The 24,196-nt window shown below is 39.1% G+C and overlaps 1 protein-coding gene across 4 annotated transcripts in view; it reads left to right on the forward strand.

The window, feature by feature from the left end:
• The window catches only part of LOC117812612 (spectrin beta chain, non-erythrocytic 1), a 61,212-nt gene that overhangs the window by 15,656 nt on the left and 21,360 nt on the right, over positions 1–24,196 (forward strand). For 2 of the 4 annotated variants that reach the window (XM_034683501.1, XM_034683500.1), the window contains exons 2-5: positions 1,728–1,915; positions 23,071–23,222; positions 23,483–23,656; positions 24,014–24,105. In XM_034683501.1, coding sequence (XP_034539392.1) covers positions 1,759–1,915; positions 23,071–23,222; positions 23,483–23,656; positions 24,014–24,105 — 575 coding nt within the window. In that variant the 5' untranslated portion in view covers positions 1,728–1,758. Of the gene's footprint in view, positions 1–1,727; positions 1,916–8,003; positions 8,509–23,070; positions 23,223–23,482; positions 23,657–24,013; positions 24,106–24,196 lie in introns of those variants that run through there. The other 2 variants (XM_034683502.1, XM_034683503.1) reach the window with 2 other exon arrangements.

A 24,196-nucleotide genomic window follows, 5' to 3' on the forward strand; every position in this document is an offset into this window, starting at 1 on the left:
AAGTTTACATACCCTAGCAGAATTTGTGATTTTTTTTGGGCCATTTTTCAGAGAATATAAATGATAAGAGAAAAACTTTTTTTTCACTAATGGTTAGTGGTTGGGTGAAGCAAAATTTTTTATCAAACAACTCTGTTTACTGTTTTTATATCATAAAGACAACAGAAACTACCCAAGAAATAATACATTCTGCCAGGGTATGTAAACTTATGAGCACAACTGTACATGAGCATGTGGCTGTTTCCTGTGCTTTTATGCATTAACCTACTGCTACTGATGCTTTTGATAATTAACTGTTCGCTATCCCTAAATTTAGGAGTCATCTGGAAACAGAAAGGCAGAAAACTCATTACATTTTCTATTTTCAAGGTTTTATTTCAAGTATAGCTACAACTTTTGTCGATATTTTTTTTACTGTGATGGGTAAAATGTACTATTTTTAGATTTTTTTAATCGCAATTTTTCAGTATTTCATTGTTCCCCACAAGTTAACAAATTATATATAAGCAATAAAAAAACAACAAAGAGAAGAGAAAAAATAAAAATAAATAATAATTATAAAGAAACAATAATAGTAATAATAAACAGTACAAACAAAACGGAAGATAAACATAAGAAAACAAGGTAAATAAAAAAAAAATATATATATATATATACTTTTAGATAACTTTAAAAAGAAAAAAATTCTGGAAGACATCTACAGGGGGTTGCGACCCACACTTTGATAGCAAGATTGGGACTTTATTAATCCTTTGGGAAGGTTCCCTCAGGAAATTCAGATTCCAGCAGCAGGTAACACCAAAGGACAGAAAACAGCATGCAGATACACAAAATAAAAAATCACAAGTTATATACAGATAGTATAATGTACACAGTACAGTACACAGTAGCAGCAATATACAAGTCTAAATAAGGAATACCGGTGCAGGTTTATAATAAAACAGCAGCAGCAATAAAAAAAAAAAGCATTTTGTTTATAAATAGATAATTAACTATAAATAATGCATAGTGCAAGCTATATCAGGCGAGCATTTCAAGCGAATAGTTGTCTCATAATGTTGGACAAGCTGGCAGTAATGAGCATTAAATGTCACTTCTGTTAAGTTTGCATAACTAGATCTTTACATATTGCTTCATTTATACAGTATATATTGATATTCATGCACAGTTCAGTAAGTTTTGAGCTGCTGAATGTGTGCAGTCAGTAGCTTTACTCCCAAGGTATCTCTTATTGGCACTTTGTGTGTATGTGGGTCTAGCTTTTTACAAGTCAAGATCTAATCAGCCTAGATTGAGCTTGTTTCTGCCATCGACACTCAAGCTGAAATGAGATTACTGGAGTTGCCCTGGCTTACAGGAGAAGTTATATTCAATTATTGCTTCGCCAACTCAACGACTTCATGGCAGTTGCTGAACTTATCTCCAAGTTTTTATCTCATTTCCTTCTCTGGCAGTTGTACTGTCCAAGCTACTATTTGCATGACTGTCATTTGATTAAATAAAAGTTGAGTACAGCTGTGAGGCAGCAAGGGGAGTGTGGCTGATGGATGTTACACTGAATCATCTGAGCCCTGATGAAATAGAAGTAGACGCTCAGCTCCTAAACATCTTACAAACAAGCTTTGCAAACATTTAAACGGTCAGTCTCGTGAAGCCTAACAACATTCTCTTACTTCTCTGCCCGCAGTGACTTCATATGCTTTTGTGTCTCTGTGTTTGCATTGCAGGTTGAATGTGTTTTCCTCCAGCTTTGACACCATGAGCACCATCTCGCCGACGGACTTTGACAGCTTGGAGATCCAGCAGCAGTACAATGACATCAACAACCGCTGGGACCTGGCAGCCGAGACTGACTGGGACAATGAGAACAGTTCGGCACGCCTCTTTGAGCGCTCACGCATCAAGGCTCTTGCAGGTATGCTCCACTTAATTAAGACCCCAACAGTGTACATGATTACATTGTGTCATCATTAGGGATGTAACGATACACTCCACCCACGATTCAATTCGAATCCTGATTTTTGGTTCACGATACGATTCACTCACGATTCCCTCACGATTTTCAAGAAAACTGGATTGAACTCAAAATTTAAATAACTATTATTTTATTTAAATTCTCAGATATGGACAGTTTCAATATATATTTTTTCTGTTATTTCTTTGGAAACAAAGTAATCATTTTTCATCTTTAAGGTGTGTTGGAACTCAAATAAAACCGTTGCACACTTGTTTTCAGTACCTTGCAAAAAAACTAAAATCACTACAAAAATGCCTTGTTGGAAAATGTCAGAACAATTATAGAGAAATGAAAAGTGAATGATTCCCAAATGAAAGTATTTAATATTAAAACAAAAATAAGGTAAATCTCTTTGAATTAGGGATGTAAATTTCAAGTATTCTCCTTGATCGATCTTTGGAAATGTAAACGATCAATTATTGTTTAATCATTTAAAAAACGGGAACGTTTTCCATGGCAGAAATAATGACAAATGGGTTATTTCCCCCTAAATCAAATTTTCCTTCACGACTCAGTGTATATTACTGGCGGTATTAAACAGCTAAGGATCATATTGAGGTGTTCAAAATGTTAAACACGTTGAATATCAACGTGAGGAGCAGGCTTATAAATAATCTCTGAGGACGCATGGTCATAGAGTCAAGACTCAGACTTCAACATGTGGATTTACTGCATTAGGACAACTGAACAGGATCATATTTTGGACTCAGTGTCCAGTTTTCTCATTCTTATTGAGAAAAATAAGCATGTAAACATGGTCATGTGTCAGCCGGGAGCGCAACCGGGTCAGAATCAGTCCAGCAGCAGGGAAAAAAAGCGCTTGTGGAGACCCGTCACTCAGCCGCAGCCGCCAGCTGAGCGTCTCAGCTGTGTGCAGTCAGCTGATTCACATCGAAACATGCTTTAAACTTAAAACACTTCCATTCAGCGAGTGACGAGAGTAGCGCAAGAAACTTAAAGATGTTGAACAAGCAGAGTATGATGCAGATAGTACCTTTTACTGTTTAAAAATTATATCCCGATACAAATTATCTTGAATCGATTTTAATCCACCCTTATTTGTATCGATTTTTTACCGATTTGCGATATATCGTTACATCCCTAGTCATCATGCGGCTATCTGTTCTGTGTGATGTTTATGCTTGTTATGAGTTGGCTTACAAACAGAAAGTAAGAATAATGTTGTGGTGGTAATAAATGTATCTGTGCACGGCTAGGTGTTGCAGTTGCTACCACAGAGTTTCAGTGAGCTGTGAAATGAAAATAGCAAATGAAGCTTATTTGCAAACACTTAGTGAGAATTGATAGACAAATTGCTCTGCAGGGGTCCATTAAATCCTGCTGAGCTGAACAGAGTGATGTGAATGATGTTATGATAAGTCAAGTATTACAGTCAGAATACTTTAGCTGCAATACAAGCCAAAGAAACAATCAGCAATATCAAGATCTTATTTTGGACGAAATCAAACAAGTGTGAATAACATTAAGAGTAGGCTGCTCAAAAAGCTTCTCAATGTCATCTTAATTTTAGTTTTTAGAGAGCATAGCTGAGAGAGTGTTTAGATTGAACAAAGGAGAAATGTATGCACAGAAAAGTGCAAAAACAAACACAAGGATGGATTGGTTTAATTTGCTCTTGAAGGTTAATGCAAAGTAATTCATTTCCCCTGCATTCAATATTAACCAACACAAACAGTTTTTAAACAGTAAGTGTAGCTGGTAACGTCAAAAGCATTTCATTTATAATTTTCATTTTTTTTTAAAAATATCTTCCAGCTCATTTTGTTCTCGGTCACATATGATCACACTGTTGTGTCAAGCATTTTCTGGCAGCCAGCTGTACACCATCAGAAATTCTTCTGCGTCTGTCTGCCTTCCTGGACTCGTGATTTAACATGACAGTCTTTGACAGTGCGCTTCTCAGAGCTTTGACAGATTATATTTATCAGTCCATTTTTATGGTTAGGTAACCAAATGATGCTATCCACTGTCTCTCCGCCTAGTGGTGCCCGCCAGATAGACACTTAGAGGATTGCAAACTGATGCTACAGCACTTATAACTTAGACATCCAATAATATTCTCACTTGTGAGTACAAGGTCTTGATGCCATTAAAATAGAACGTTTGTTGCTGTCACTCTTGGGTAACACCGTCTTGTCTGAACCTCTGTTTTAGCACTTTTCAAAAAAGAGATTACAAGCTTCAACAGTTTGAGTTCTAGACAACATGAAAAGAGCCAAACTACAAATGAACAGCCAGTTGCACAGATCAAACGAGGCTCTGTGGACTGAGGTACACACTATTCTCTCATGTCCCAAAAGGCAAAACTCACTCTTTATAGGGCAAGACAAAAATACCTCAAAAATGAGGACAGAGGCAGACGGCTGTAGGGTCAATTCACCAAAGAGCATTAAGCAGTGATGGAATGAGGCGATGAGACTAGACTTTAGGGCTACATAGGGTGAGTATTTTCCATCAATATATCAGCACTTCAACAATGAATCAACCAACGCAAATTATCATGTGTTCAGTCTATTTAGAATGATTGTTTTCCAAAAGACTATGAATGAAGTGCATCCAGGTGGAGCCTTTTTTGTTATTTAAGCTCAAACTGTACTTTATACATCTTATTGAAATGAATCCTCCTTTGTTGGACGCTTATGTCTGTCTGCAGCTTTGTTCCCTATTTTACTCTCCTACACTTGGCAGTCACCCTTCCAAGCTGTGCATGCCTGTCTGTCAAGGCTATCCTTTAGGAGAGTGTTATTAGTGTTTGTATGTTTTTATAAAATAAACTCTCCCTTTGTGGTTTTTACATTCTACATATCTCATTTTTTATTACTGATAGTCAAAACAGGTTGCAGTATCATGGGGAACCCAGCAGGGGGGAGCAACAGGCAGACAGGCACTAAATACACACGCACAACCCGAGAGAACTTCACACACTCTAGTAGCAGAACCCCCCCCACGCTCTGATGATCTTGAACGCCACTGTAGTCAAAGTGCTCCTGAAAGATAAACCTCATTTCACTTACAAAATACAGCACGACTCATTTCCTCCTGCCAACTTTGAGCACACTTTGGTGCTGCCTGGTTGTACATGCAGCGTTCTGTATTTAAAGATATTCTGTATACCTTCCTGCCAAGTAATTATGGTGTGTGTGTGTGTGTGTTTGCGCTTCTGTGTGAATACCTGTGATACCATCTCTGTGTGACAAGTACGGGCTTGAAGTGCACATTCTTTGACATGCTGGAGCAGTTTTTTTCCCCCCAGGCACAACTCCTGCCCACCTTTTACAACTAATCCCCACATGTCAAGACCTTCTGCATCCTGTAAGCTGCTGCTTACTTACGCAGCTCTCTCAATGAAACCTTCTGCTTTTCTCTCTGTAATATGATCGCCTTATTTCCTGCTTCACACCCCTCACACCCTTTATGATCTACTGGAATCACTTTACTCTTAGTGTTGCTGCAGTATCAGCCACTTGTTGCTTCACAGAGAGAACATCACATATGTTAAGATAATATAAATTAACATCCTTGTATCTTCTCTGCTGTACTGTGTGGGGTAGCGAGGCCTCATTAGAAGCAGTGCTCTGCTCCACACTCAAACAGTTACATGTATTTACTTGTAGGAGATTCCCCAGGAGAGGGGGGCAAAGCTTTTACACTTTAAAATAACATCAATATATATTTTAATGTTATTCTGCTTCATATATTCATCTCACCATCATCATAAAAAATGAAATCTGTTTTTTTGGGAATCCACACAAGACCACGTTGTGAGCGTTTCATGTCTGAATATAGACATAGCTGAACTGAGAAACAACGCAGAGGCATGAATAATTGAGATCTTCCACTCTTGCCCACATTTATGATACCGGGACTGAAATGAGCGATTGTCAGACCCATGAGAATTCAACCCTGCTGGCTCCAAGGGGATTCCCCTTCAGATCAGATATTTACTGCCAGCGGTCGGAGTATGGTCAGCCCTCCCCAAGGTCTACAGAAGGGCTCGTGCTGTAGGACGGATGAAATTTACAGTCTCAGCAATAGATCTCTCCTCTCTCCCTCCTGCTAGTTCTCACTCCCCCTAGTAGCTTCTGTATTTTTCTCTTCCTTGTCTGTGTTCATTCACCACACCAGACTATCATTAATTTTCATTAAACCCTGTTTACTCAGAAGCAGGAGTTTCTCCCACATCTTCCCTTTGGCAGACTTTCTCACAGTTTGTTGCATTTCACAAGATTCAGAAAATAACGTCTCTGTTTGTTTATTTTATGTCTGTATCCAAATGACTGATGGTTTTTATGGGGAGTTAACTGCCTCAACATGATAATTTAAGAAGCATAAGCCAGACACAGAAACCTGCTATCACATCTGCCTCTCATGTTAATTGGAAATGTAACGTTTGATATATGCCCAGTGGGATTTTAAATGGCCATTACTGAGGTTTACCAGTTCTCTGCTCTTCATGTCTCCCTGCATGTGTCCAAAGCATATCGTCTGTTCCTCAGAAGGAAGTGTGCTCTCTTTGGATCTCATTAGTCCAGTTACCCCCCCTTCCCCATAAACACCCAGTCATAGAAAGCCTGGAGCATTTTCGTCCTCTAATGAGACCCATCCAGATGCTCCCTGCTCATCACGTCAAACGCAGATCAAAAAACCCCACCCAGACCTTTTTACTGGCGCCCCCGTTCAGACCAAAAAAGAAAACACTCATAAGACCTGTGACCTGAAGTCCTTACTGTGTTACAGTCTTGTGTAATAATTGCACACTGGGGCATTTAGTGTGTAACTTTCTTCACTGCTGCATTTTGCAGCTTGTTAATAAGTCGCTGCTGCAAAAAGAGCACCCTTTAAGACCATTTATACAATTTTTGCTCATTCTCAAAGTATTGTAACTTTCTCTTAATCCACGCTGTCCTCTGATAGTTGTCACACACACGCATGCACGCACACACACACACACATGCCCACGCACACACACACACACACATACACACACATTTAAATGAAAACTGCTTAATTGTACAAATCATGTAGGATAACCTTAAAATTCTTGTGCACATAAACTTGCTTAAAAAGTCTGAAGTGTGTAATAGTAATGGTTCTATGATGATAATTTTGGAGGAAATTAGTAATTTTTGTAACTTATGAATCTTATAATTTAAAATGTTCATGTCCATATTTCTCCCATACTCCCAAAAACATCCCTTAATGTAGAAGTGGAAGAAATAAACCCTCTTAAAACATTAAATACTAGTTAGTGTAAGTCTTTCTTTTTGTAGATAAGGGGTGCTATAAATAGCTGAATTTCTGTCCCTAATCTAGTTAGACAAAGAGTAAGTGTAGTTCTATAATTTGTTATCAGGTAATGACTCACCTCCACCCCCTCTTTACCCAACCACCTGACTATCAAACAGATTCAAAAGTTCAACAATTCAATCTTGTTGAGGCAGGAAGGATCTTGTTGTGTTTCTAAAACCAACTCAACAACTTCCTTCCTGTTGTAACGTCTTATCGAAGGCAGACCTCGTGAGCGCAAAGAAAGGGAGATCAGATGTTGTCACAGTGAGAGTGATAGAAATCAGATGAAACCACACTGAGAGAACACAGGCTAAGAGAACTCAATCTGATGGGGCTGTCATGATATACCTTCTTGGCAGGCCACACCCCGCTGCTCAGTGGAATTAAGGTGGAGTTGAATAATCCGCCTCAAGCTACACTGAGCAAAGAACTCTTAATGGTTTAGTCCACCTCTATACCTCCTCCCTCCTCTCATCCATCCACCATGTTCCTCCTTTGTGCTCCTCCCTCAAACACACCTTATGCAAATGGCTCTATGTTCAGACGGCACAGCAGGCTTTGTTTACACAGCTATCCGACCGCAGCCGGTTAGCCTTCTCTGCTGTGCTCTGCTCCAGCAAATGCGTGTTCAGAGTTTGAAGTGAAGGCATAGCCAGTATTGTGTTGCTAGAACCACAAGGGAGTGCAACCAAAAGCTTCTACTTTGCGCTGTGGTGAGATTTTCACAGGAGGAGGTGAAGAAAAGAGGAACATTTTGTTCTTTAGTTTTGTTTGAAATTATAATTTTTTTGAATCCTGTGCCAGGGCAGTCACTGCTCTTTTCATTGGACAAGGTGGGACATACAGTAGATGAAGAAAAGAACAGGCGCCAACATTACTGAGCCACAACACTGAGGCACTCTAGAGGAGGAGGATAGACCAAGACTTTCTGGATTTAAAGAACTTTTGGTTTTCTGGATCTAAAGGCTCACATACTTTTTTGTGGGATTTTTTTGCTTTCGCTGTGCTATGCGGGAGAATTCCCATTCATTCTGTGTCTGAGAGGAATATTTAGGAGAGACCCAGACAAAAGGCCATGGAGTGGGAGCACAGGGAGAGAGAGCCCTGCTTGTCCCCAGCAGCATTTGTTAACCAGGTGCAATATTCTAACATCCTGGAAGGAAGATTTAAACAGCTGCAAGGTAAGAGTCATTGTTAGACGTTGATTCGGTTGTCGCTTAAAGAGTGTAAAGCTTTTTTTTTGTAATAGTTTGTTTAGATAATCAAACATATTAAATATACAGTTGTCTTATTGAGGTCACAGGTGAGTCTTTGGCTCTTTCTTTGGCTGTTGGAAACAGTTGTTCAAGTCAGATGGTATCAATAAGTTCCTAGAGTGAGAGGTGTTACCCTTTAAGACAAATACTACGTAGTAAATATCAGATAGAACTTGACTAATTAGCCGGTGGCCTCGTGGTCGTCTTACAACAGATGTTTGTTTGTTTATAAGTCTCCGAATAGCTCAGCATTTTTTTCCGGCATTAAGTGACTACCTGTGAGAAACCGTAGACACTCCCCTTTCGATCCGGTACTATTTCAAAGCTTAATGTGGAGAGAGTCGAGGAGAGCCATAGTAGACGCTCAGTAGGCTTCAGCTCAGCTCTAAAGCAGGCCAGCAGTCTGGCACCTGATCACTGGGCCACCTGTCCTTCTTATCTCATTACAATGCACAGCTCTGTCTCTGGATAACGGCTGTGAGGTCTGCGAGGCCCTGCAAACTGAAATCACAGAGGACCCAGGTTTTAACATGCCACTTTGGGAATGATGTAGTAACTAAAGTGTAAAATCCCCTAACCCCATAACTAAAACTTAAATGATTCATTTAGGGGAAATCCCTATACTGCTCGTAAACACAGTTAGTCTTCAACTAATCTGAGTCAGAATGGTTTTTAAAATGTAGTTTAACTCATGTGTTTCTCTTTAATCACCACATATGCTTGTACAAATCTTGTATAATCAAATGAAGTGGTCCTGTTAGCTTTAGGTCTCCTAATTGCAGGTCACAAGATAAGATATTTACAGTCCTGGAGTGTTCATGCTGCAGTGTATGATGCTGACATGTCAGTCATAGGTCCACATGAAGATTGCATAGTTTGCTAACTTCCGGTCCCTCCCTGGTTGCTGTCTGGCATAGAGAGAAGTCTTCAAGTATACTTGTGGGGCCAGTCTACTCTCTCTGCATGTTTGACATTCCAGTTGACAAACAAAATTCACCTCCTGTAGTAAGCGCTATCCTCATTGACCATAAGGAAGAAACTGGTTTACTTAAGACACATGTATGTACAGTATGTATCTGTAAAGTCTTAATAACAGAATCTCCACACTGACAGCCCCATTATTTTTGACAGGAGATAATGATCACTAAAGAGATAGTATCTTCTTTTTTTCAAGATTCACAACATTTTCACACTCAGCCATGCAGCCTCATGCACAAAGCATCTTAAAGTACATACCACAGTCTGAACTGTTCGTACCTACTACTTATTTTTTAACAACTTGTCACGCAAGAAAATCTTTAACACACTGTGTGATTTAGGGGTCAGAAAACTGTCACCTAATTTATGCTGACAGGACTTTTTTGCACTTCCTTGCAACAAGAATATTGTGAAATAGGGACCAGAGCTTGTAGTTATGAGTATAAGATTCAGTGATTTTAGATAACAAGCATTTAGATCTGCTTTATTCCACTGCATGAATATGTCCTGGATAGAGTTTGCTGTAAAAACACTCATATGCACACATACTCAGACTCATAAACACATTTTGGCAACACCCACTAGTATTTCCAGTTTGTCTACCCTTGAGGCTCATTCCTTGTGTCACTCATTCCCTCCCCGCGTTAAATTATGATAGCAGCAGGAATGACGGAGTAGATAACGTTGAAGATGACAAAGTAGCGTGGTGTCATTAACAGTACTTCATACAAATGGAATCAATTAAAAAAATGTTCTTGCATTAATATAAAATCATTGGCACGCTTCTCTCAAGGTTAGTGGAAACTCAATCCTGGCAATGCAACTCACTTTCTTGAGAAAATTCAAACATCTTCATGAAGAAGTGTTAAAAAGGATAAATATTTTAGAAGTTGGAAATCGCTGAAGACGGGTTTTAGTCCTTTACCAGTCACAAAAGCACTGAACACATCTGTCATTACATGACTCATTGGTAAATGATATCTAACTGGCAAAGAATGAACTGAGTAACTAAATAACTATCACCATGGGAGACAGGTTTAATGAAACACTGGCCCACATGGTTAGACTGAAGTGAGAGGCAAAAAAACCTTCATCTTTGTGCCATGGAACAGGCTTTATTGACAGATGGAGGGACAGTTGCTTCCTTTTTATAGCTTTGTCTGTTGGCTCACCCCCATATCAATCATTTATGGCAGAGAATATAGATTATTGCAAAGCTTGGCACGACTGTATCCACTTTGCATTGAATTATCCCATCTCATGTAAAATGCTATAAAAAGTGTTTTTCTATGCGCTTCATCGTCAACGTTTAATTTTGACTCATTGTACACTTGGTTTGTTGGTCTAAAGATAAGTACAGTATGTTAGGTTAGACTGCAGGGGACTCATCCAAAGGGTCACTACCTGGGCCACCTGCCCCCTCTGGACTTTAGTTTGGACTGTCACTCTGCAGGCATCGGCTGTCTAACTGTTTAAATAGAAAGTTCTCTGACAAAGCTCAGAGCCATTTCTTGTTTGCCTTCTGGGGCGTTGAAACAAACAAATATAGAGATGAGAATCAAAACTGAAAAGCTGTCTAAATGAAGTCTGTGGCTTAAATCTTTGTTTGCGCTCAGTTGACTGATTTCAAGCTGTAATGTCTAGCTGTGTGCTGTAAATCTGCCTCCTATAGTTGTGTTTTCATTGGTTTAATTTGTCTGTGAGATAATATTTTTTTTTCCCAGTGCGTGCTAAGCTGTTTTGGTCAGGAGAGTTTTGTTCTTATACTTTATTTAAGGATCTGAATCGATACTGGGAGAGATAAATATCACATTTTGGTTCCAGTTTCAAGACCATAGCACACTTTGAATTGAACATTGTAACTTAATATTTTTAACACTCCTAGTGAAAGCCCTGACTCCTGTGGCCTCAAGCTGTAACTCAGAGTCACATTACCTAGGTGCGGAGGGTTCACCAAACGTACACACACACAAACACACACAAGTCTCTTTGTTTGTGCAGTTTTACCAATATTGACTGTGTCCTATGGGACGGCTAACAACTAAGTGCAGTTTTGGATGCTTCAAGATAATCATTGTCTTGTTGACATTTCACACCCTGTGTGTGCAGATGTTATGGCTGAGAGGTGCCTGTTTCCGGCTCCTTTCTCAGGGGATTGGCCTTGGCCATCCCACCCCCCTCTCCTATCTTCCCCACTATCAGCCCCAGCTGCAGATGGTGCAGAGGGCCATGACCTGAAGGACATGTGCAGTGCCTTCAGTGCCTGCAGAAAAGGGAAGAGGACAGTATAGCGAGGGAGGAATCTGTGTGGTTTTTGTCATTGCATTGACTAACCTCTCAGAGTTGGGCAAAACACAATGTTTTACTATACTTGAGGCTTCAAACTGTTCAAAGTGTAAAAATAACTCATGCCACATGTGGCAAGGCGTCAGTTTCACCACAGGCCTACTTTCAAAGTACTCAAAGGGGGGCAGTTCCGCTTCTGTTGAGAGGAGCATGTGCATCTGTATGTGCAATTTCTCTGAAAGTTTAATGGGTTACATGGGTGCAAAACATTAAATGTAGAGAGATAATTGGGGGCAAGATATGCAGCCTGTTAACAAACCCACAGACATGCCACGTCAATAGGTCCTGCAGAGGCTAAATCTTACAACTTCCGAAAAAATTGTAGACCTCATTACTGTCAAATAACTGAAGCTGCTAACTGAATGTAGACTCAGAAGGCTTACTACCTGTGTTCTGCTGCTTTTGAGAAGAAGCCCCTAGGGATTGAACAGTTTAGCTTTAAGTACAGAGTACACCATGTTTCATTTTTCCTTCTCTTGCAGAAACATTAACTTAAAATGTATACACCAACTATAACGGCCTCCTCCTTCAACCACTCATAGATGATTTGTCCTCAATGTTTGTATTGCTCATGGCCCCCATGAAGTGTCTCACACCACAGCCATAGGCTCTCAGCTCAAACCACCCACTGGTGTCAGTGCACAATAGTAACCACCAGCCGCAATGCTTACAAGCTGCTTTTGAATACATGAGTTTGGTTACTTGTGTATGTGGTAGATACTACATGAAGTCAAAAAAGGGGGTAAAGTTCAGGAAGTCAAAGGTATTCCTGTGATAATAGCCTTGACTTTACACTGTTATGAGAGTTAAACTGTTGGAAGCTGATGGTTTTTAAGTTGTTGGCTTCAGTTTGAAGAATTCATGCTAACCATAAAACAATCTACTGTTGGATCTTTGCTTGTATTAAATCAAATAGGAATCTTCTGTCATGTTTTGACTTTTCTTAATATATATTGAGATGGAAGAGACTACCTATTTGTGATAGGTGATTAAACTAGTTAAAGGCTCATTTTTACAGCTTCTCTTCTTTACTTGCAATAACAACAGTATTTAGTCAGAAGAATGTGTGAGGAAGGTATTCTTGAAATACCCTTTTTTCCAAATCTTCCAGTCACATTTTCCCTGTGGCTAAATACGAGCAGAGCTGACTTCCCCCGATGAGCTCCTTTCACCGTACCCTTTGGCACAGAACCATAATCTTGTCTGTGTGGGAATGTCCAAGAGAAGGTCATTAAAGCAGATTAAAGCCAGCAGATTGATGGAAGTAGTTTACTCATTCTTTCTGAGGACGGGGTGACCAGAGGCACCCGTTATGTAAGATCAGAATGGGTGATATACTGTATGTCAAGACTTTACCAGGTCAAGGGCATCACAACCCTCCTAGAAAGGGAAGCATGAATGACAAGTAGGAAGGAGGGAGGAAAGCATGACCTGGGCAGGACATGAAACAAGATGAAGTAGTGAGCAGCTCTAGATAATATTCAGCCTATTGCTTTTTCTTTAGCTTCATGGAGGCAAACTGTTCAGGGAAATGAAAAGTAGACAATATCTGCAGAATGCATTTGTTGCCGTTGTGTGAAGTGCTTACTATGGTGAGCTATTTAAGGATGGAGTCACTCCTTGTCCTCTGTGCTGGACTGACGCCATTGGGAGCCAAAGTGCAGTGTCATGCAACACAGCAGAGAAATGCAGGATTCAATGAGAAGATGGTGAACACTATTTCAGTCAGAGAGAAACAGAAAGAAGGATATCCCATCTTCCCTACTTCTGTGTGTTTTTACCTCTGTGATCGATGAACAGATGTTTTTAGTGTTAGTGCTAAATCAGTGCTTAAGGTGCTGTGCTGACATTTTTGTAGGAGGCTGTTGTTCTTTTTTTATCTCGAACAGTACACACAAATATTCCTGTGAATAGGATGAAGGTACAGGAAAGCTTCAGGAGAATTTGGAAATTGTAAACACCGACATAATCTTCAATTAGTGAAGTTACTCAGGGCTGATTAAGCGATCAAACGCCTCCGTGTTTATTCCAAGCCCATACCCAGCTTCATTCATTCTGGTATCATTTGAACATGTTGTATCTGCTCAGTATAAAGGGGCAACTGAGCGTCCAAGATGGTTGTTCATCAATGATTATTTTCTGTCCTAGCTGGCAGCTAGAAAAAAAAACACCTTACAAGTACAGGTTGGCGACTCACTGGCAGGAGGACGACGCCTAGTCTTAATCTAATTACAATCTATGCCAGCAGAACACCTTCCACTCAAACAACACACTGCACACAGTGCGACATGTCATAAGCCTCTGTGGTGTTTCTAAAAAGGTGAAGCCGTTGCGTAATGGTTGGACCTATAACACGGTAAAGGTTGGCTATGTTTGCAAACTTCAGATATATACCCACCAAAACAACAGATGCTTTTTATCAAGACACTAAGTTATATCATCATAGAGGTGTAGTACTTAAATCAAATTCTTATTTTTTGTCTCTGTTTTGCCATTTTGTTGAGATCAGGCTGTCACATTGAATTTCAAACACTTTTTAATTTTGAATTTCTATTAATCTCATTCATAATCGCATGCTTATCATTACATTTTATTTTTTTAAAGTCCACATTCGGGTCGTAAAGCAATTCTTACCAGTGTCTCGATCTGGCAATCAAATGACTGCAGTGAGTAGCTATCCATTTAGCAGGCGCTGTAGTTAACTTCTTCGATTTAGTTTAATCCACAAGTGCGTGGTGGCTCACACACTCAAAGCCGTAACCTGTGTGCTTACCTGTGCGTGGTTTGCTCAAACCCAAATTACTTTTGTGATACTTTGATTCAGTTTCACTAAAAGCAATCAACCGAGCAGACTGATGATCAAAAGCACGGCTGTGTTGAAATTTTCAGAAGCAGAGTGGAGGATTCTGGCACAACTCCACCTACTTCCAAGGTGCACGGAGAAGGAAAGGAAGTCTAACAGGGTCAAACTCCAGTGAAACTTGTAGTTTAAAAAACAACTTTATTCTTAGACCATTATTTTCTATTGCGTTGCTAGCAGGAAGCAGGAAGACACTGCGGTAGCTTAACTACGGTTCGCTGAAAAGGTCAAAAGAGCATTTGATAAAAAAAGATAACTTCTTAATTATGGACATTGAACACATCGCACATTGAAAAACAATGACTCATAGCTTTAAACTATATTTTTTTATCACTTTGTTATTTCGGCACTCGACCAGTTTTTCATTTCTGTCAATTATTCATTTACTGGACCCTGATAAGAGTGATGTGGAACTTGATTTTAGAAATGTACATTAGGGGCAGAGACAGATAAAATAGACAATCTAGTAATAAAATGGTGAAAAATGACTTGATAAACTCTAGATGTTAACTGTTATCCAAAAACAATGGCAACACTGATACATACTCAGTCTTTGTTCTGATCTATTGACGTCATGTTGTCTTTCATAGATGTGCTTGAACCTTCCCCATGGAGTCGTTGTTATTGTATCTGTCTGCGTTTTAACACCAAACATGACCCAAGAATCTATGATCCCCACAGGCAGGCCTAAGTCTGGCGGCATATTTGCTCGGATTACCTGCAGATCATCACTGTTATCAACACTGCGCAAGTTTGTTTCGTGGTTAGATATGAAAGAAGCAGCAAGCTAAATCCCAGTACATCTAAAGGTAGAGAGGACACAGGCTGAGCCTCTCTCCTCCCCCACCCTGACATCGCCTTTAAGCTCGCTACCAGAGTCAAACATGCTCAAAATGACTGGACATGCCCAAATACGCTTTTGAAACATTCAGCAATGCCTCTAACCACTAGTTCTGATTTGCCATTAGTAAACAATGGAGAAAAACAGTAATCACTTGTTTTTCTAGCTTACACGCGGAGAGGTTCAGGAGGGATAGGTGGAGCTTCAGGGGAGATTATGACGGCTATAAAGACTCACTTCTTAAACTTAAATAATACCATATTTAGTTCTAATCCTGAAGAGATTTTAAGAGGTATGACAGATATCAATGGAAGAGTCAGGTTTTAAATACGGGAAACTTCAGTAGTTGATTTAATCCAACATTATGTAGAGCAGTAAATGTATTTAATGCTGGACAGGCTATACAGGCCTGGTAATGTTAATGTAAGGAGTAGTTTTATAACACCTTGCAGACCCTAAAATTGACACATTTTATTTAAAAGTGAGAGAATAACAACTTTTGATCATCCACTTTTTGAGGCAGGCGTGCAAAGTCATTTTAGTGTTTTTTCGTCCAATCAGACCAAGACTACGCAAGACTTCTAAAATGTTAAAGTAACAAGTAATTACAAGGCTTACTTTCTAAAAGCTCATATTTTCCCCACTCCTCTCTCTTGTTGTCTGTTGTGCAACAATGCTGGCAGGCTCTGCAGGTATTTCGTGTGACGTGCGACTTAAGACATCCGACAACATAGAGTAGACAGTTGTTATCTTTCCTTCAGTTATCAAGGTTGTTTTTGTTGAAAATAAACAAGATTTATGTTGCAGACTACAAGCATTTCTAAAGGTTAGTTATGAAATAATAGAGCATTTGGATGTGGATGTGCAAACAATACAGTGAATACATCCTCCCGTGCTCCAACAACACAACATATGAATGTCACATTGTAAGTAAAAACAGCTGCACCGGTTTTGCCCGCATTGACTGTGGCTGCAACTGATGACAGGTTTGTGTTTGTTCGTCATAGTGAGCAAACACTTGAGAAACTTGTGTCTGTGTTTGCTTCGTCCTGTGTTTTTTTGGTTAAGTAGCCTTGTTATTAGCCACACAGCATGAGCTGCAAAGCAACAATTCTTCTGTAGGACCCCTGCCCCACCGCAACACTGCCTCCCCCCTCAGTGCAGGGTGCTGTCACAACATGACCAGGCGTCAGGAGGAATGTAGATCCTCCACTGTACCTGTACCTCACCTGGCACAGCAGTCTATCTCTGCTTGTTCATTGAACAACTTTAAATCAGTTAGTGGTTCTTTGATTATGGAATGATTGAGAACGAAGCACGTTAAGTGGTAGTCAATTTCTAAAAGTTTACATTAAAGTTAAAAAAAGAACACAGAAAACTAAATCCACGGCTAAGGCCAATCTCAGGCACGTCTTTGTGACCGTTGTTAGCTATGACAGTTTGATACCATAACATTATCCTGTTTGTCTGATGTCCTTGAGTTTCGGTAAACTGGGAAGAAGAACAAATGTCCTAGAGGCTAGCAGTCTGATCGCAAAAGAAGTCTGTTTCTTTCTCGGCTCCAGCCAAGCAAAAATGCCTTGAGGTCACTCTTCCAGTGCATTGTCACCTGTTTTAAGTTGATGTATTGTATTTTACAATTGTATATCTTAAAGGGTTGAAGTTTTACATTAATTGCTGAATCTGGATTCTTGAAAACACAAAGACAACACTTTCAGACACATGTTCATTTGTGTATATGTGTGTGCTTTTGCACCATTTACCTATAATCCACTTTCTTGTTTGTCCGCATAGTGAAGTCAAAAGTTAAACTCTCAGAGACAAAACACATCCATGTGATTGTCCTGTAGTTTTGACACAAGTTGTTATCTGCTATTGAACTCTTTGTCGGATAAGCCTTCATCAAGTGTTACCAGGGTTGCAAAATTCCAGGATTTTTTGTTGGAAAGTTGGAAACTTTCCATGGGAATTAACAGGAATTTATGGGAATTAACCAGGAATTTACTAAATTGAAGGTTGGCTCTTCATAGGGAGTTTAAATATAGTTGGGGAAAATATATTATACACCACCTGGTGGAAGGGACTTTGTGGATCTGAGGCCCTTGCACCTATAGCCTCCATCATAATCCAGATCCCACCATCATCAGCCGCCTCAGAGCGCAACTGGTCCTTGTTCAGTAACACCCACACAAAGGTCTTCATTTAACATTTTGAATGGGACTTTGTTGGGATTGCATTTTTGTTAATTTTTGAATGGGTTGGGTGGGGGGGATGAGTAATATTTAACTCAACATTCCTTTTTTTGTTCTTCAATGAAAGAATAGATTGTTCAATAAAAAATTTTACACTTGATAAAGTTCTAACTACAAATAAATCTGTTTTAATTGTATTAATTTGGAAGGATGTCTGCTTATAACAAAACAAATATTTATGATTGGATATGATACCTTTCCATTAAATTACCCTCAATTCCCAGTTAATTCCCATAATTCCCATGGAAAGTTTCCAATTTGGAATATTTCCAAAATTCCCCAGCTTAACTTCCCATTGAAATTTACCTGAAATTTACCGGAAAATTTCCACCCCTTTGCAACCCTAATTGTTACTAAGCACAAAGACAGCTGTGTACGACAGGGTGAGACATAAGAAGTAAGCTCTATTGTTGCACACATGGACATTGTTCTGGAGCTCCTTTTGCACTTACATGTGAGATACAGTATTATAAGACCCAGTTGTTTCCTCAGGTTTGGTGCAGAGTGTGGACACCCAAACAAATAATGAGATATATTGTCTCCTACTGCTGGTCAGAGCTTTTCCACAGATGGTGCTGTCAAGACAATAGCAACTAAAGCATTTTATGTTTGAGCTGGGAATACAACCAACACATTTTAGAATAGTCATTTTTTAGCTTACAGTCTCTCACATTTTCATTTCAAGGCTGTGAGATACATAAAGGCACATTTTTGAAAACAATGAAAAGTTGAGATACACATGACAGACAGGGTCTTTAATCACTGTAGCATACATATGAATCACTGTGAGCATGTTGAGATACTTTGTAGATTCACCTTGATAGAACAGTGTGATCAGAAGCGGTATGTGTTGCTTATTTCAAAATAAGGTACAGATAGAGAAGAAGACCTGTCAGCTTGCAACAGATCAAATACTATGTCCTGTTGTGTTACTCCACCTTAGAGGGGTTGTGTGAAATGTCTGATTCTGTTCTTTTTTGTAGATGGCCGTTAGAGATAGGGTTTATTGTGTAACATGATATTTAGTCACCTAAAGGTTGCCTGTTTGGAGAGATTCAGTATTCATGTAGTGTCCAAATGCCAAAGACACTTAACACAGTTATAGTGGTGGGTGATTTGGCAAAAATATCATATCACAATTTAATTTTTTTTTGCAGGATCATGATCTCAGTTTTATCACCATTCTTCTTTATATTTATTTTCAAAAGTATTTTACAAGCTACGGATCAGTGAATCCAAACTAATTTCCCTGTTTGAAAAATATAGTCCTCAAAAAATGTTGACATGGACAAGATTTAAAGTACACTCAGTCTCTGATATTTATGCGTAATTCAAAAGGTAAACAACAACAACACTTAGGTTAAGTGTGCTCTTAAAGAGAAGCTTATCAAGCCAGCATTATATCAGACTATTTACTTCACTTTGTTTCTGAGGCAGCACTCAGCATGCAACTGTTCATCTCAACAATACATGTCATGAATTTCACTTTCTAAGTTTATAAGTGTTATCATTCACATAGTAATCTAGTGATGTTATCAACAAAGCTAGATGGTAGTCTAACTCTTAACTGAGAAGAGAGAAAGGAAACACCTTATCAAGGCTAAACCAAGCGGCAACCTCCGGTCTCAAAATATGAAGCCCATGCGGAAGTGTTATAAACTGCAATTCATCGAGAATCCACTTGAGGCTGGCTGCAAAAACACCAGAAACCACATAGACACCAATTCAAAAAAGACGATCTTTGCAGCATTAATAAACATGTTTACATCCTGGTTCAAAAAACAGCTTGGCCCTACAAAGCTAATCTCTCTATCAGCACACACTGTACGGGAGGTGAATTTTTTTCTAACGTGACGGTTCAGAAGATATTAAGATTACGAGTTTTTTGCCCAAATAAGGACATGTCTGACTTGACTCCCGGACGGGAACACATAGCTGTTGGCTTGGAGGCTCAAACCCCGCCTCTTTACTTCACACTCTGCCTGGTTGAGTTCCGCATTTCCAATATGGCTGCCGCCGTCGATTGGCTTCAAAAAAGCGCTCAGGAACAGATGGGTGACGTCACAGATACTACGTCCATTATTTCTACTGTCTATGGGCTAAACTGAAACTTTTAAATAACAATATAATACCCATACATCTACTGTAGCAGTTTAATCTCTCTCTAAGGCTAACCTGAATTATTTTCAAATGATAAACAAGTAAGAAGTAGTAAGCAATTCAGCGTGTGAGGATTTTTTTTTTTACAGTGACTCTGTCTTTGCATTTACCATGTTTGCAGTGCGCTGATGTAATCTGACACTGAACAGAGTCTGATGCCCTGTTAATTAAAGACTCACTGCTTATCATAGAACACAGAGAACTCACAGGAAAACTTCTGAAATGTAGGCCTAGCTTGTTCATACTCAACATGTGTAGCCTAATAATGCAGTGGAATCACTCGATTTGGGATGGCTGTTATCCATATCAGAAAGCGTATCAGTCCGTACATTATAATCAACGGTATCATGTGTCCATGAGTGAGCATAGAGCTGCAACCGGTGACAACAGAATGTGTCGTTATAACGGTTTCTCTGGATTTGCAGTTCCTGGATATGTGCATTCTTTCTTGACCTAATATTGTGTTATCCAACACCCTTACACAGTTGTAGCTCACAGGCTTGAATAAGTTTTCTGAGCTACTTCTAACCTTCTTCTTAAGACACTTGGACTACCTCCTGAGCAAACAGATCTTATCTTATGCTCTTTTTTTTAAGTCCCACAAGTCCTGCTATTGATGTCTTGACCTTGCGATTTAATCTCATGGATCTCTTTTGAAAACGACTGTTCTCTCAACTTGCTGACCTTCACAGTCTCCCCCTGTTACACAAACCGCCTTGATATTTGGACCTTGCCTTCGGGTTTGAAAGTTTCAGCTTTGAATGGTAATGCGTTTGAACATTACAGTAGATTTCAGCTACAAGCCTTGAGTTTATATTTCAGATCAGTGAGTTAATGTTTTTTGAAATACAAATCAAGTTGATGAAATCATTGATTAAATTATTAAAACAAACATGCTGTCTTGGCAGTAAAAAATAGGAATTGGCAGCAACATTTTGGTACATGTTAATGGGCTGATGTGAGGCTGAGAGGAGTTCTTTTTTTTAATTCAGAAACAAAACTCAGATAAATGACTCCTCGGGGCATCTTTTCCTTCTCAACAGTTTCATTTCCACCTTTGATTTATTTGAGCTGCAGCATTTGCACACAGAAGATTAGGTTTGTGGGTGTGTGATGTAAAATCTAGCTGCTTTAAACTGTGTTGTGCATGATATCAGACACCATTAGGTATGATTTTATCACATTGGACTACCTGTTTGTAATGTACATGATGTTTCTGTTTTTTCTTTTTGTTGTGCCATATAACATTATCAGTACACTTACACAATATTCAAGACATAAGTACATAACAAGAATACAATATTCTTCTGAGCTCTTTGAATACAAACTTATATCTACATTTTAGCCTCTATGGACTTGATTTTCTCTTTTTGAGGCAAAACAAAAACTATAAACATCCAGAGAGAAAGTACCAAAAATAAAGTAAATCAAGCAGTATCAGCACTAGGCCTAATCAACTTTCGAATAATACCAATAAAGTATTACGACACAAATAATTAAAGTGAGTGACAAGAATAAAAGTAAAACAGATTGAAAATAAAGTAAAAATAAAACACATGAATGTTCCTACAGTGCACTAGGTCAGGTCTCAGAGGTTTGACATATTTTACCCATTTTGTCCAGTGTGATCTGAACACTTCTAGCCTTACATTTATTTATTCTTCATTTCTTTTTCAAAGATATTTTTATTTAGAATTTGACACATTACAAAAAAAGATCAATGCAAACAATTCAAGGAAGTGATGTTTTTGCATAAGAAACACATTAAGTAAATGAATAAAGAAACAAGCAAACCATATGTGATAATATATACTCAAGCAGGAAAATAAAGAATAGTGAAACTATAATAAGATGAGTAGGTGAATAACAAAAAATAAATAATCGAAAAAGGTAAAAGAGCAATGAGTATAAAAATACAAATATATATCCATACATCCAGGTACACCTACATACATACATTTATATACATACATATACATACATACATGCACATACACACACATGGAAATAATAATACAATAATACAAAAAAACCAAAATAAATAAACAAACAAATAATAATAAAAGGAATTAGAGTACCAAAAACAAGTTAAGAAGTAGAATAAAACAAAACAAACAAACAAACAAACAAAAACACCACATATTGCTAGCCTTAAATTTAAAGAGAAAGTTACCTTTTGCATTCTGTAAATCTCTATTGTCACATCTATCCAGTTATTTTGTGATGTACAGTTTATAATACAGTTTCACTCAAATAATGTCTATTTGTTGCTTTGTGTGTTGTTTTTATGCACTGTTGTAAGTAAGAAAGCACGTCATCTTCAGCATGATGTCATTTCATTTCACACTGCTGCTTGTAGGATGTGTTGTGTTCGACTAATTATTACAGAGCTCATCCTCTGATCTGATGTCTGTCTGCTCCGGGGTTGTTGTGTGTTGACCTATGCTAGGTGCAGTGCACTAAGTACACGGCTAGAACAGTGTTTTCCAAAGGCAGAAGGAGACCTTGTGTCCTGGAAAAGAGGTCACCTTGTTAGGTGGCGGAGCAGGATTAGCTTCTTACTCCCCTGGTCCATATGTCTGAGCTGCTGCTACAGCTTAATTTATTGTGACACTTTTTTTTAGCTGCGCTCTGAGAAAGAACACTAAAATGCTCATTACATGCCATCATTGTTGGATTTTTTTTCTTGTAAACTCATAATTAGAATAATTAGCAGTGTACACATGATGACAGCCAACTGTACACTGAGGAGTCAGGAGAGTGAAAACCTGTCGCTAAGCTGTCGATGCTGAGATTGAAGAGACTTAATAGCGTAGCTTATCTGTGAAATGAACCTCTCAGAACCAGGCTCGAGTCCTTATGATGTATCGTCACCTGTCTCCTCTCAGATCACATTTGTAGACAAAACCATTGTTTGTTTGGATCCCAATTTGATTCCTCATAATCATTTATCTCCCTGACAGTGATGATGTTGATGACGAAGTCTCAGCCAGCATGGTTGATTGTTATCTTGGTGGAAGGTGACGCCTCTGTCTCTCCCTGTTTTGCAGATGAGCGTGAAGCAGTACAGAAGAAGACCTTCACCAAATGGGTGAACTCCCACTTGGGCCGAGTGACCTGCCGCATCGGTGACTTGTACACTGACCTGCGTGATGGCCGCATGCTTATCCGCCTCCTGGAAGTGCTCTCAGGAGAACAGCTGGTCAGTGTCACACAGAAACCACCTTTTTTCTCTCTCCTAACCATGACACTCAGGGTGACCCTCAGTGTGCACCAACATCTGCACCACGAGTAGGAAAGAGAATATCATGTGTTTCATTTCTCCTTTCCTCCAGCATGATTGACTTCTCCTCTTGATTTTGTTTATTTTTATTTTTCAATTCTGAACTTTCCCTCCATTTATGCAGTGATCACTTCTTTTCAAGGGTTTAAACAAAGCTCTTTTTTCTTTAACTCCCACAGCCAAAGCCCACAAAAGGCCGCATGCGAATCCACTGCCTGGAGAATGTCGATAAAGCCCTGCAGTTTCTTAAAGAGCAGAAAGTCCATCTCGAAAACATGGGCTCCCACGACATTGTGGATGGGAATCACCGTCTCACCCTGGGTCTCATCTGGACCATCATCCTTCGCTTCCAGGTAACATCCAGTGTAGCCCTCGGGCGCTCTACCCACTGCTTTGTCAGCACAGCCGCTAAGTTATTTAACCTTTATCAGAGTGAGTTTGTCTCTACATGTAGCCTAGTCCGACCTCAGGCAAACTCATAAAATGGTAACGGAGATCAAGTCTGCCTTCTTGTGATTTATTAGGTAATTCTAGCTGCTTATTTTAGGCATCAACCTATTGAAATTAATTGGATCTTGTAGCCCTCTTGGATTTGGTGTAATGTGCAAACAAAGAAGAGATTGCTGTAAAAATATTTCACAATCAAATTACCTAAGAATGGTGTAAAATGATATAAGAAGGTCTTAACTGAATGAATTCTCTGCTGACAGATCCAGGACATCAGTGTGGAGACAGAAGACAACAAGGAAAAGAAATCCGCTAAAGATGCCCTCCTGCTTTGGTGCCAAATGAAAACTGCTGGGTGAGGAAGCACTGTGGGATGGGAGACAGACATGCAGGATTAACTCTGTTAATACATTAAACATATATTTGATCATTAGGCTTTCTACTAG

This window comes from Notolabrus celidotus, chromosome 5 (genome assembly GCF_009762535.1).
Source record: "Notolabrus celidotus isolate fNotCel1 chromosome 5, fNotCel1.pri, whole genome shotgun sequence".
Lineage (NCBI taxonomy): Eukaryota > Metazoa > Chordata > Actinopteri > Labriformes > Labridae > Notolabrus > Notolabrus celidotus.